Source organism: Prunus dulcis, chromosome 3 (assembly GCF_902201215.1).
Source record: "Prunus dulcis chromosome 3, ALMONDv2, whole genome shotgun sequence".
NCBI classification, from domain to species: domain Eukaryota; kingdom Viridiplantae; phylum Streptophyta; class Magnoliopsida; order Rosales; family Rosaceae; genus Prunus; species Prunus dulcis.
This window is the reverse complement of record NC_047652.1, coordinates 5495771-5510093: the sequence shown is the minus strand read 5'-3', so window position 1 is coordinate 5510093 and position 14323 is coordinate 5495771. Positions and strand designations below refer to the sequence as shown.

The 14323-nt window shown below is 36.0% G+C and overlaps 2 protein-coding genes across 4 annotated transcripts; both read right to left on the bottom strand.

Moving 5' to 3' along the window:
* Positions 1 to 1769: 1769 nt before the first annotated feature.
* Positions 1770 to 5963, bottom strand: LOC117622942 (katanin p60 ATPase-containing subunit A1). Its single transcript, XM_034353761.1, has 7 exons — positions 5623 to 5963; positions 4080 to 4551; positions 3656 to 3853; positions 3031 to 3275; positions 2728 to 2886; positions 2481 to 2568; positions 1770 to 2309 (listed from the first exon to the last, which is right to left on the bottom strand). The coding sequence occupies exons 1-7, from the start codon at positions 5742 to 5744 to the stop codon at positions 2028 to 2030; spliced, it is 1566 nt and encodes a 521-aa protein (XP_034209652.1). The 5' UTR covers positions 5745 to 5963; the 3' UTR covers positions 1770 to 2027.
* A 944-nt stretch (positions 5964 to 6907) lies between these two features.
* LOC117620943 (aromatic aminotransferase ISS1) lies at positions 6908 to 12889 on the bottom strand. Of its 3 annotated transcripts, XM_034351202.1 has the most exons (9): positions 12432 to 12889; positions 12229 to 12276; positions 11268 to 11396; positions 10930 to 10989; positions 10350 to 10506; positions 9606 to 9712; positions 9337 to 9395; positions 7990 to 8098; positions 6908 to 7605 (listed from the first exon to the last, which is right to left on the bottom strand). In XM_034351202.1, the coding sequence occupies exons 1-9, from the start codon at positions 12492 to 12494 to the stop codon at positions 7153 to 7155; spliced, it is 1185 nt and encodes a 394-aa protein (XP_034207093.1). In that variant the 5' UTR covers positions 12495 to 12889; the 3' UTR covers positions 6908 to 7152. The 3 variants fall into 3 exon arrangements, with proteins under 3 accessions (XP_034207093.1, XP_034207095.1, XP_034207094.1); XM_034351203.1 differs by lacking the exon at positions 10930 to 10989 and having other exon boundaries at positions 7058 to 7605; positions 12432 to 12738; XM_034351204.1 differs by lacking the exons at positions 7990 to 8098; positions 9337 to 9395 and having other exon boundaries at positions 12432 to 12744.
* Between the last annotated feature and the right edge of the window lie 1434 nt (positions 12890 to 14323).

The window sequence follows — 14323 nt, the reverse complement described above, 5'->3', positions numbered from 1 at the left end:
ACAGCTAGCCTGCCCCTGTAATATTTGCAAAAGTGCCAGATTACAATTACAGTATAAAAAATTCACATCAATAAGGTGACTATATGATCAACTTTCTCTTATTAGAAAATATGGTTTGCTAAGTTGTAAATCAACATTGTTAATTAGAAGAAAAAAAATTACGCTTAAATGTATGATTTGGATTCACATTTTGACAATTCAACACACATAATATCTTTCAAAAATATATTCTCATGACATAATTTTCCTTCAAAATTACGTGTAAATTTGGATCGACCAATGAATGTAGCAACTGTTTTAAACATTGATACATTATGGTCATTCATTTATACATTAAACTAACACTTAAAAAGGCCTTGATTTGCAGTGCTAATAAGAGGTTCCAGGTTCGAATTCTCCATGGCATCTCGGTTGTGTGTGTGTGACTACCGCTTGCACTAAAAAAACAAACTAAAACTTAAAAGGCAACTTAATTTATCTCTTAAGTATTTACATTTTTTCTATACAAGTGATATTTGGGAATGAAGAATCGAACCTAGAATCTTGGATATAAGGGTAAATGCTTCTAAACACTTGAACTGCAAGCATTTACATTTGAGAGAGAGAGAGAGAGAGAGAGAGAGAGAGAGAGAGAGAGAGAGAGAGACTCACAGTTTGGAACACAAGTGGGGATGCTCAATAGACCAACACCAACGTAAATCTTTATCCAACCAGGATTGCATTCACAGTCAAAACCAAGCAGTGTCTCATTAGAAGTCTTGCATACTCCTTCCCCACAATTTATGTACTGACATTCAATATCTGCCATGCATGCCACAATATCATCACCACCACAACAAAAATTAAATATCAAACAAAAACACCATTTGCTCAAAACCCAAATCCAACTTAAACCCAATAATACAAATTTGAATTAAAATCTACATATATCAAATCAAACAAAATTAATTAATTTCAAGGGCAAATAGGTTGCTATCTATTTTACCTCCTAGTGAGTTTGGTGAACTCAAGTCTGTGGAAATGATTGTAGTAGGATACAAGGTGAAGAGGGCAAGGAGGAGAAGAAATGAAATGAGATTGAGATTGAAATTGAAGGTTCCCATGATCTTTGGTGTGAGATGAGACAAGGTTGGTGGAGCAACTTAATTAAATTGGAAACAGCATTTTTATTTATAAAGGTGGTTTAGTGTTGTGGTTGTGGCAATATTGCCGCCTTTTTTCTGTTTCACACTTTTTTTTTTTTTTTGGTCTATGAAAAGCCAGCTTGGGGCATTGGATCACCAAAGACATTTTTTTCTTAACTCGATTCTTTTGTTTTAGGTTTCAAAAACGCAGCCAAATTTTTGGGTCCGTCCAGCCAAGGAACTTTAGCCGTCCCAATCAATTAATGCAACCAAGTGCTCAAACTCGGAAGATGGGTTCGAGGAACAGGTGTCTTAGAAAAACAAAACAAATCAAAACCAAAACCCTTCAGATCCGTTAAAATAGCGTTGTCAATCCACTCATCCGTTAAAATAGCGTTGTCAATCCACTCATGTTATAACATATATATCTATTCATTGATATTGTATCCGAGATCCATGAAGTATCAACCTCGTCGTCCATCAATCAATCCATATTATGACACATGGATTAGTAACACGTGGCACTGTTACCTTCCCTTCCCGCCTAAAAGATTTCCCTGCTTGTAGGCCATTTTGGCTTCGGAATTGGCCCATGAAAAAAGTTTTGATGATAGCACATACGTTCAATCATAAGGATGTTGTATCATTCTCTTACTGAATGTCAAATTATAAATCATTGAATGAAATTTGCAGTGTATTAGTAGTATGAAGCAGATTATATACTCATGCACGGTTACAGATACAAAATGGCACAACACTAAGACACCTTTCCAACACTTGGAATGCACAAATAAATTTATGCCTAAATACAAAGGAAAAGATCAAGGAAAACAAGACACAATCACTCAGAAACTCGACCATGCAGTGCATCAATTTATCACCTACAATATGCGCTGATAAGATCTATCCTGATCCAAATTCGTTAAACCATTTCTCATGCCGTTCAATATCAGCTTGAGAAACACTCCGCTGGACCTTCCGCAAGGCTTCTTCGAAGTCACACATGGCAACGGGATCCTTTGAGATATCATCCTTGGACATGCTCTTAATCTCTTCACGCGTCTTTCCAGCTATTTTGCGCCTCATCCCATTCAGGGAAGCATCCCGGCAAACATTTGTGAGATCATCACCACTATATCCCTCTGTTCTGCGGGCCACATCATCAATATCTACGTCCTGAGCCACCTGATGCAGATAAATAGGAATAATTAGAAGCAATTTCCACACAAACCTTGGAAATAAACATAACATTTGTTTATTTTCTTATATAACATGTATGAGAAAAATTTACTTGCTCAAATTATGGTTTGACTACAATACCATAACAATAATACAATATTCGTAGTCAGTTGTTACCTCGACGGATTTCAAATTTATCCGAATAAGTGCTTTACGGCTCTCAAAATTTGGTAGGGGAATATATATACGCTTCTCCAGCCTCCTCCTGAATGAGTAACACCAGATTAGATACATCAAGGGCATACAGGCGTAGTCCATTGGCAAGATGCAATATACACACAGCTGACCACATAAATTCTTTCCAACTCAAATTTGAAGATAGGCTAGGAGACTGAAACATAAATACAACAAAATAAGGGCCAACCTGAGGGCCTCATCTATGTCCCATGGAAAGTTAGTAGCGGCCAAAACCATCACTATTTTACGAGTACCATCTTCATTTGTGCCAGTATTGTTGACCCCATCTACCTGAACTAGAAGTTCAGATTTCACCCTTCTGGATGACTCATGCTCCCCAGATGCCCTAGAGAAATTGAGGTTTTGAATTTGGGTCAACGCAAGAAAAGATACCTCATGCATATGTAAGTTTTCCACGAATATAACATACATGCAATAACATCTGAAAAGTTAATTAAGATATTTATGTAAAACTAGATTAAAATCTTACCCCCGGGAATTGCAAAGTGAATCAATTTCATCAATGAATATTGTACTCGGCGCATAAGCTCTTGCAAGATCAAATAAGCACCGTACCATACGTTCACTCTCTCCACGCCATTTTGAAGCTAAAGTAGCAGAGGAGACATTGAAAAAAGTTGTTCCACACTCAGTAGCAACAGCTTTAGCAAGTAACGTCTTCCCAGTTCCAGGAGGACCGAACATAAGAACACCCTTCCATGGCCTCCTAATTCCCTGCAAGCAAAGAAGCAATAAGTTCAATCTGAAAAATGGACCATCTGGATAGAGACATTTCAGCATGTAGAATAAGAATCAATTGCTTCACTGAAATGCAGAAATGTGTAGATACAAATTAAAGCCTGCTTTTTCAAAGTACAGATGTGAACACTATTTGGGTCATACTAATGTAACTGCTTTCATTTGGATTCGTTTATATGTCAAATATATTTCATAACAACAACCACCATACAAAAAGTAGCTACACAATTCAAAGTAAGATCCTAAGGAAGTGCGGCTTGTTAACGAAACTTAAGTGATAACATAGGAAAGATCGCATGCAAATAGCCATGTACCCAAGATACCATTATCATAATTGAGTTTCAATTCAACAAAACCTGAAAATATTCAGGCATCCACAAAGGAAGCACAACAGCTTCCTCTAGAAGTCTTTTTGCTTCAGTCAAACCAGCAACATCATCCCATCTCACTCCAGGACTGGTTTCCAGCACATCCCTTTCAAGCATTTCAGCCAAATCAGGATCCGGTCCCTCATACTGTGACCTCTTTGACTTTCCATCTTCAGCATCACCATTCTAAAAATTTCAAAAACAAATCAGTCTGCAGGACAATGAAAGATACTGAAACTATAGATTCAAACTTTGATGCTAAAAACTACGACACCAGGTCATAGTTTTCCATCACCTTGCAAAAAGGAAATATGAAGCAAATGATATCAAGACAAAAGTTTTTAGCACACCATAATTAACTATTGATGGGTATTTGAATAATGAAGATTACAGCTTTATTGATAGAACTTACTGCTGAATCTGCCTTGCTAGATTTGATGGAACCAGTGCCTTTCTTTCCAGTAGTAGATGTTCGAACCGCTGAGTTAGCCCTACTTGATCCACCAGCCTTTGTACCACGGCCAGGTGGGGCTGTTCTTGTTGCAGAGCCACGAGCCCAAGTTGCATCTTGTGGTGACTTCCTCATACCACCTGGGCCAGCCTTTCCAGGTCTTCTACCTGTAGTGTCCCGACTTGGTGGCCTCCACACATCAGGATCATCCATGGGCAAACCAGATGAAGTTGGGTATTCATCTAAGGGTTGAAAAACAAATGACGACTTAGCATGAATTGGAGGCGAAGAAGGGCGTCGGCCCAAGGGACTTTCCTTAAATGCTCTTCTCTCTGCATCTAATTGTTTCACAACCTCTGCCTCCTCGGTAAGTGCTTTCTTTACATTCATCCATTTCGAGCGAATCAACGGATCATCAAGCGTATTTAGGTGCCTGGAAGCAAATAAGAAATTCAAATCTCTGCCAAGTAAACTTAGGGAGGAACAATAATGACAAAACTAATGCTATAAATCATTGAACTCCAATGATACATTCAAAACAGATCATAGTCTTGCAAAGGCTCATCACGCTGTTTTGGTAGAATATAGCACCTACAAAAACTTCTACAAAGAAATTTTTTAACCCTATTAATCTTTGGATGCTATTTGATAATGAGAACTGGGAAAACAGCATCCTCTCCACTCTTCTCCAGTTATCATGTAAATGAATACACATAAAAAAAACATATCCAAAGCATATTCTTGTCGGGGAAATTCAACTGCACCCCTTGCAGTAGGCACATGGAATCCCCCCCACCCTCTCCCAAATGGTTTTCTTGCACAACTCATACCCCTTGTGGATTAATAAAAGCGAAAATCATAACCTTATAAAGTTAATTTTTTGCTCAATCTAGTTCAAATTTAATCATTTTATAAAAGTTGTTTCTTTGCTCAATATAGTTCAAATTTGAAAACATTGAAATTGTGCATATGTTGCAATCTCATGATTTAGGAAAGCTCTATATAGTTCAAATTTCATGTTTGTAATCTCTACTTCATCAATTAATTCATGGTTTCGGACACCCTGAAAGTAGATAGTCAGTTCCTTCAGAATGCGATAGTAATAATCAGTAGGACTAATTCTTTTCTCATTTGTTCATTTTCATATACAAATCAGAAAAATAAAAGTAAAGGGCCTCTGGCACTCATTACCAAAATTTTCCTTCGAAGAATGCCCAAAAATTCTCTTTCCACCTCCAACACTTTCAATTATCACAAAACAAGCAAAAAGAATGGACATTTTCCCGGAAGATTAGTTATCCATTGAAAAGATATAGAAGAACCAAATCTTGAGGTCCGCATGAATCAAACAGAGACCCCAAAATGCAATTCCATATAGGCTCAAATTTCAAAAGAATGACCAACCAAAACCTAGAAATTTGCACACATAGCTCCGAGACAGATAAACCTGTAACGAAAAGGAAAAAGAAAAGAGTACAAAAATATACAAAATTAAGAAATGTACTTGTTGATCTGAGCAATGCCACCATCAAAGAAGATCAAGGAGGTATCGTAGAGCCCTTCCATTGCGTACTCTCTCGCCAGCTTCAGGTGGTCTTGCAGACCCACCAGAGTTGGCCCCACCATTCTCTCTCTTTCTCTCTCTCGCTCGCTAGCTCTGATTTCTAGGGTTCCGTACAATTAGGGTTCATGTACTGAGGAAGAAGAAGCTCAAACTCGAACTCAACAGTTTCTCTCTTTAGAACCCTCTGTCTTTCTCTAGGACGATGAAGCAGCCCAGTGAGCTTTTGACGTCGCCGTTTAAACGTTTCCAGGTGGGGGAGGGGAGGAATGATGCTCCGTGAATTGACCAAATTGTCCTTGGTATTTAGTCGTTACGGGGTTGGGCTATGTTGGTGTGTGAGATTAGTTGTGGTTGTTGTTGAGTATGTAGGGCCCGCCCAACCAAAGTTTGAACACAAAAGCTTGTTCAGTAAAAAAAAAAAATAATAAAAGGGGCCACAATGACCCAACCCAATACCCGTTTCATGATTTCTACTTATTTTCTTCTTTTTGCTTTTTCCTTTTTCTTCTTTTTTTCATTTTTTGAAGGGGTATGGTGGCAATTGGCAAACTCATTCTTAAATATTTCAAATTAAGGTTTTTTTCTTGTTCCCCACCCACCCTTGTGTCAAAAAGTAAAGAATAAGTTTCTTTTTCTTTCAATTTGTTTAAGTTATCGATGACTCTTGAAATGTTAAATCTTGTAACTTCTACCAAATGTTAAATCTTATAACTTCAGTGGTAAATTACTTATAACACACTCATTATCCAGACAAGTCACAACTAGGGCAGAGAATAAATGAGTATGGCTACCTACCCTTCATCAATCTAATTCATGGTTTTTAAAGTATTGGATTACAAATTGTAAGGTGAACACCGCATACTTCTCAATTTCGTTTGCGTTAGCAAATACTGGAGAAGTCATGAATTGAAAATACCCATGTGTATGTGTTCGAGGAAGTCAAGAATTACAATAATTATAACACCCACCCTAGTAAATAAACATATCAACAGAACACAATCATTCTCAAAGAAGCCTTATTTTGGTGTCAGCATGAAAGAGTTTAGACTAATAGAGGCATAACATATGATAGAACTACACAGCTTACTATTGTAACACAGTCAAAATTGTCTACCATACGTACAGAAGCAACCAGGGCTGTGGTAGCTTCTACTTTCATTCTCGGAATTTGAAATAGTTTTTCAAAATGATTGTTTCCAATACAGAAATAGTTCAAACAAAAGGAAAATAAATATATGACCATATATATGTGAACATTTGAACCATGTATTGCATGTATTTTAAAGATCAATGTGTACAATAACAATACAAGCACATGTTAGAACTTAGGCATTGCCTACTTCATTGAAATTACTCTAATTCTTTTGCTTGCAGCAGACCCTCCATTATTCTAAAGAACCAGTTTCAAACTTGTGTAAACTGGCAAATGGACTTCCATTTTCAATGTTGAATTAAATGCAATAGTTAAAGTTACTGAACCATTCCATCTCTGATCAATTCTTCTAACCCTCTCCTCAGCCTTTCTGCGGCAGCTTTGCAGTCATCCTCTAGCAAGCCACCAAAGGAGATTCTCACATTTCCTGGGCACCCACACGCACTTCCGGGGATCACCACCACCCCATGCCTGTGAGCAAGCCAGTGAACAAATTTATCGTCATCTGCATATTTGTCCGGAAGCTTTGCCCACAAGTATATAGCACCTTCTCCACCTTTAACAGCATCTTTTCCGAGAGGGGAAAGCGCTTCTAGAACAATTTCTTTATTCTTGACAAGACCTTTCACTCGTTCAGTGACCCATTCGGGTCCCATTTCCAATGAGTGGAGCGCAAGGTACTGTGAAATTATTGAAGCACAGATGGGAATGTTATCTTGAACTTTGAGGAGTTGGGTAGCAAAACCCTCTACTTCTGATGGGTATGCTATCTGCATAAATTCATCAATTAGCTTGAATCAGCAATGCTTACTCATGCATACATATGTTATCAAATATTTAGTTCAAAGAGAACAACCTTGACCATTTCGATATCGATCAAAACTTCTATGACTCATGTTCATGCAAGGAAATGTCAAAAATATTTGATTGGTTAAATGGCTATTTGATAAGGTGATTGCCCATAAATGACCTTTTGAATCTTGTTGATTTAGCTGATTTTCTTTGTCGGAATACACTACCAAAAGAAACTTGAAGGTAATTATCAGCTAGCAAGATGCAAGCTCTATACCCTACTGAATGAAGCAAAACTCACATTCGTTTTCAAACCAGCTCTATCAACTTAACAAGCATAAGAGATAAAAAGTATTTCTTACATATCCAACTCGCCATCCCATCATCCCATAAGCTTTCGAGAAGGAAAAAATGTTTACTATGTGATTTCCCTCCACACATGTGTGTTTCAAATCATCATACATAAAATACCTGCAAAATCAAACTTTAAAACCCACATGTACTCTTGGATGCTTCAGAAGCAAACATTTAACACATTAATTCTTCAATCAAAAGCAGTTAACAATAAGACACCACTGGTGAAAAGGAAAAAAGAAAAAGATGTTTCTTTGAATACACTCAAGAGTACTCAGGTAAATAAGTCATCAATTTGGTATATATGTCATTCTTGATGGACCCAATCTAGTGCAAATGGAATGTATTAAAACCTATTTACACATTAACATTTTGAACTCAGTGGACTACAACTATTAATATAAGTGTATATAGGTACTAGGCAATATAACCGAGACAAACTAACCTCTGCTGAAGCAAAAGGCAAACTCACATAACTGCTATTCAAGAAAGTTATGGACTGACATTACTGTGGGTCCATAACGTAGAGAGATTATAAAAGGCTTTCTTCAAAGAACTTTGATAAGGACAGAGAAATCTGTAGGCTCTCCCTTTTTAAAGCTACAGTAACCTATTCAAATGCTCAGTTGGACACTTTGCCCAATTAAGGTTTTCTAAACAGTAGTCCTGTCACTTTTGTAGATCCATTTTCCCTGGCATCCAAACATCTCAATCCAATTATAGGCAAAAAGTCATCTGAGTAAACATTCACTTCAGTAAAGCTCAGAATCTTTAAACTTGGAGATATTCAAAAGATGTTAAGGGGAGAAGGCCAAATGGTTCAGGTTATTTTTAGTTTCAATAGAATGGAAGAATCAAACCAACTTACAGCCTCTTCCTTCTTTTGCTATTCTATTTTATTTCATCTTTTGCTTTCCTTCTGTACTATAATGGATCTCAGCCCCAATCTTCACATATCTTTACATAATTCCTCGTACAAAAACTCCAGATCAATTTGTATGCTAATCAAATTAGAAAAAAACTTGAATGTAGTATGCAGTTCACAATGTCAAACTTTTCTAATAGTCAGGTCAGCGAAGTTTTATGGACAAAAACAGATGCAAGGATCACCATTATTGTTGCCATGAAATCAACTGAGATTTTGATCAGAGTAACTTCCATTCCTCCTAAAAGGGAACCCACAAGCAATGTTATGTGTGTGCCCTGAGATTTATACCAATGAATACACCCATGTTTGAACACGGACCAAATTCTAGATGAGAATCATATAAATCCATGTCATCAAGTCAGCAAAATAATGACTTAAGAACATATTATTGCAGCATTTCCAATCAGATAAAATTTAATACACTTACTCGTATGTATTATCCACAACAAGCCATGATCCAGCGTCTCTACAAATATCTGAAATCCTCTACTCACAAAGAGAGGAAAGAAAATAAGAAAAGCATATAGAATATCTCTAAGAAACCAAACAGTTTATTCACAAGGCTCAATCAACACAACAAACTTTTTTGTATGCATACACATTCACAACTGCAAACTCTTTTGCACATAGACATGAATTGAGAGAGAGAGAGAGAGAGAGAGAGAGAGAGAGAGAGAGAGAGAGAGAGAGAGAGACCTTAAGAAGAGGGTCCGGAATATAGGTTCCACTTGGGTTGCCAGGATTAACAACCGTAACAAGTTTTGGGGTTGGTTTTGTTTCCGATAACGTTTTCTCCAACCAGTCTGAAATAACAAAGTAGTATATATGATGTAAATAAAGAATATTCACTGGACATACTCTACAGTCAATCACATTGCTTTATCTCAAATTCCACAAACATATTAATTCTCCAATCCACCTGGTAGAGAACTTGTGTGCCCCTTTTAATTCATTCAATTTTAATCTAACATAAAGCACAAGCCCACCTATTTATGGGGCATCAATAGAAGATGCAACTTATATGTATAATGTACCTTAATTATGCATAGAAGGAATCAGACAATGCAATGCATGACAAATGATCCAAGTTGTCAGAACTATCATGCCTGCCACAGCACGTCCAAGATGGACTGTTGGAATGCACCAATAATTTATCACAAACCTAATGTAATATGTTATGATACTTTAGCAGGCTCAATATAAGTGATTAGACAGGGGAACTAAATATATGCAGCAGTCACAATTGATCATGCAACGACAACAGAAGATAACAAGCCTTTTTACTTGATTCGACCAATGGCAAACATTACACCCTTTCTAATACTGTGTGCTTATATTTATATCCAGATAGAAAGAGTAGAAATATCATTCGATGGAAGTTCAAAAATGTTGTCATTCTTTTATGTCCCTCTGCAATGAGAAGTTCATTAAGCTTCACACCTGCATCTGGGTAAAGTGTCTCTGGGTGGCCAGGACCCACCAATATATTAGTGACGCCGGTCATCTGGAAGGACATGTAGGCATTGAAGTAGTATGGTGCAAACATAACCACAGAGTCCCCGGAATCACACAATGTAAGAACAAGGTTCACAAATGCCTGCATTGAAATTGTTACAAAGTTATCCCAGATTTCTTGAAATGAGTTCTGTAAAACTCAATATTTGTTGTCATATTCAAAAGGCTGAGCAACTAGAGATCAAAATAAATTGCAAAGATGACCATAACGTATGATTTTTTTTTAAGGTTATGTGTCTGAATCAGATGGTGCTACAGCTGCAAATATGAAATTCACCGGGCAACACAATTTTCCAGATAAATATTTTATTTTTATCCTAATAGGTGCTAATCACTCGAAGTTTAGCAGGGAAGTCAATTTACTCCTTATTTCGGCTGCGAAGTTGCACAAATTATAAAACAAATAATTTGCCTTTCCAAACTTAACTTTGGTTTCTTTTCAAGATAAAGATATTTGTTCTTTTTTTATATGCAAATACACAACATAAAATACAATGATAATCACCTGATTTGCACCTGAAGTAACCATCACTGACGATTTGTACAACTTATTTTCATTATGCAACTGCAAAATAAAGAAGGAAAAAAGAAAGAGATGGCAAATGATGTTATAAATTTGTAGTTGCATTGTCATATTTTCAAAAATATTGATCTCAGACAAAACAACAATCCTTGGCATAGTCCCTAAAGGGTAATTGTTAATAATGACATATAAAACAGAATATGACAAGCCATATATTATTCTAATATAACATTGAACAGAGAACCCCAAGTATCTCAACCGTATTAAGAGATTAAAATCGATCATAATTAGGAGAAACACTGAACCATTTCTAATGATACCTTTTTTACCAATGCCTCCCTGAGTTCAAGTATACCTTCATCAGCACCGTAACGACTAATTGAAGGCTCCCATACAAGTTCTTTCACCTTATCCAAAGCCTGTTTGGGTGGTTGCCAGTGAACTACTCCCTACGCACATTTCAACCAAAGAACATTTAAGCCTATTTTCCAACCTAACTAAGGGTTAGAGAACACATAAAATAAGCAGTGATGCAAGAAAACTCCAATGTGATGAACAAATTCAAACTGCTTTTAAGAACATCCGTTCTGGCATGCATGCATATAATGCAAACCTCCGGAAAAAAATAGATAAATAAAATAACATAAACAAGTTAGCAGATTTGGCAAAATATAGATGAAAAAAAGGTCAGGAATTTGGTGAACAGAAATTAACATATAACAAAATAGAGTGTTTTATTTCATTAAGTTAAGCAAGTTGGCTCATGTTTGACAATTGGGACGGACTGGCTCCCATTAGTCATGATTTCAGAGATATGTTATTTGGTTCTTTATAATAGTTTTCAACTTGAAAGATGCATATTTCAATTATTAAAATCTTGGCAAAAACTATTATAGGAAAAGGTTGCAATTTTTCTCTCATTTTGTGTTTCTTAAAAAGTATTTACACCCAGAAAAGTAAACCAGATATGCACACACAAACAGCTTGTTCACTCTTCAGGTGCATAGCTTCCTAGTCAAACACTTGTTCAAACATGAATTATCAAATGCCTCTTTTGTATCACATTCATCGTTTCCAGCAATCAGAATCAGCACCAAACACGCCCTCACCCTCAAAGAACAAACTAAACGGTTTTCATTGTCCAATAACTTGGGTTTACCATTTATCTCAACGCCAAAACCAAATAAAAAATCATTTTCACTTCTCAATGCCTCCATGGTTACAGCAAAACATAAAACCAATCAAAATGAGATTTTAGTCCTTGGGATAAGAGAAACAAACCTGGGCCAGTGACACAGCATTCTTGGCTCCTCGAACCAATTGTTGTATCTGCAAAAACAACTACCATTTTCACCAAAACATATACTTTGGAACTACACCACAAACAATTCACACCCAAAGAAGAAGACCCAAAATTTGGAGATAAAGCAGAGATTTAGTTCAAAGAATTACAAAAACCCCAGTTGGAGTTTTTGCCTGAATACCTGAACCATGATCGGCATCTCAGTCTCCACAGCCCTCTTTGCAAGTTTTCCATATGAACCCATCTCGCCAACCAAACCCAACCCTCCCAAATGATCTCCAAAATATAGCTATGCAACCCAATTCTTGACCCTCCTCAAAACCCAAATTCTGAAACTTTCCCAGAAGGCAATGAAGAGAAGAAGAGAGAAAAATAAAAGCTTTTTGTTTTTTTGCTTCAAGGATAAGACCTCCACCTACCCAAAAAGCTTCCACCCTCACAACGTTTGACACTTTATCAATACATTAACAAAGTAGGTAACGTTTATCAGCTAAGAGAGGAGACCATGTCTGCACGCGTCAACAACCCCAATTACGTATTATAATTCCTCTCTCTGCATAATAAACAGTCCAAAAAAGATAAGGCAATTATACCAAACGCTTTTCTTTTACTTTTATTTCTTTTTCTTTTCTCTGTTCACTCTCAGAAAACAGATACTGACTTGCGCATGCTATTTTTGGTACGTTTCTTTGACTTGCTTTTGTCTCCTGCTTGATGAATAATCTCATTTTCTTTTACCTTTTAGCTCTGCCGGAAAAGAAAACCACCGTTTTCACTTTTGCCTGGATGGATTTTAGTTAGGCAAATAAATAAAATAAAAGCTCTTTCTTTTTCTGTATTTAAATTTCATTTTTGAACCAGAGTAAACCAGAAGGAAAAAAAAAAACCCAGAATGAGCAAACTGACAAAGCTGAATTATCTCAAATGGAAAATTATAGAATGGTAAGTAAATTATTTTTGAAGTTTATGACCATTTTTTTATGATTGTAATGTGGAATCTCCGAAAATTATGCTTAAATTTACCAATTTTTTATCTTCTGTTTTGTTTAATGCAGTTGGGTCAAGCGTCGAAAACAGAGTAGCAGAAACAGGGGATCTACAAGACTTGGAGTTCCCATATTTTGGGAACACCCCATTTTCTGCACCAGAATTTGGAGAATAGCAAGCAAAATAAAACATCTTATTTAGAGCATCTCTAACCGATGTGTTCAAAGTGTCATATAAACATTTAACGGTTAGAAATAATATCTCACATCATTTCAACCGATATGTCAAAGCTGATGTGGAATGAAGGCTAAAGGTTGAGATGTTATTTTTAACATTTCAAAAGTAAGATGTCAAATGAATATTTTATTTTTTTTCTTTTTTTTCTTTTTAATTAAAAACAAATCAACACTAAAATATAATAAAATAATAATTTAATTTGATATATCGGGTGGAGTTCAAAGCTGTGTAAAATGTCAAATTGCCACATCAGCCATCAAATTTAAATTTAATATTTGATATTTGACATCTCTCTTAGATATGCTCTTAGAAATTTCCAGGAAAAGAATTTTCTTGATTTACTACAAAGGGTAAATTGCGAGAATGGTCCTCAAACTTGTATGCGGTATACATTTTGGTCCCTAAATTAAATTATTAGTCCAAATGGTACATAAACTCTATGTTAATCGCCCATTTGATCCAACCGTTACATTCTGTCAATATTGCTATTAAATATGAGGGCAAATTGGTCATTTCGTATGTTAAAATTAAAAAAAAATAAAAAATAAAATAAAAACTCAGTAATTGGAATATGGGAGAAGAAATCGAAGGGAGGGGGTTTGGGCCTCATGATTTTTTCCTCTCTTTTTCTTCAATTATTTTCTAATTTTGTATTTATTTTAACCCTATTTTATTTGTTAATTATGAAAAGTCGTATTTACCCCTAAAATTTGGTTACATTTAACAGAAAATGTAACGGTTGGATCAAATGAGATATTAAAATAGAGTTTATGTACCTTTTGGACTAAAAATTTAATTTAGAGACCAAAATATACACAGCATACAAGTTTGAGGACCATTCTCACAATT

What these genes read in the sequence shown, in the direction of transcription:
- LOC117622942 (XM_034353761.1), bottom strand. Translation starts at nt 5,744, where the DNA reads ATGGTGGGGCCAACTCTGGTGGGTCTGCAAGACCACCTGAAGCTGGCG. An exon ending in GGATGCCTGAATATTTTCAG is followed by an intron (nt 3,276 to 3,655) that starts GTTTTGTTGAAT and finishes CTTTGCTTGCAG; the next exon opens with GGAATTAGGAGGCCATGGAA. An exon ending in TCACTTTGCAATTCCCGGGG is followed by an intron (nt 2,887 to 3,030) that starts GTAAGATTTTAA and finishes CAATTTCTCTAG; the next exon opens with GGCATCTGGGGAGCATGAGT.
- LOC117620943 (XM_034351202.1), bottom strand. Translation starts at nt 12,494, where the DNA reads ATGGGTTCATATGGAAAACTTGCAAAGAGGGCTGTGGAGACTGAGATG. An exon ending in GGGAGGCATTGGTAAAAAAG is followed by an intron (nt 10,990 to 11,267) that starts GTATCATTAGAA and finishes TTTATTTTGCAG; the next exon opens with TTGCATAATGAAAATAAGTT. An exon ending in GACACTTTACCCAGATGCAG is followed by an intron (nt 9,713 to 10,349) that starts GTGTGAAGCTTA and finishes TTGTTATTTCAG; the next exon opens with ACTGGTTGGAGAAAACGTTA.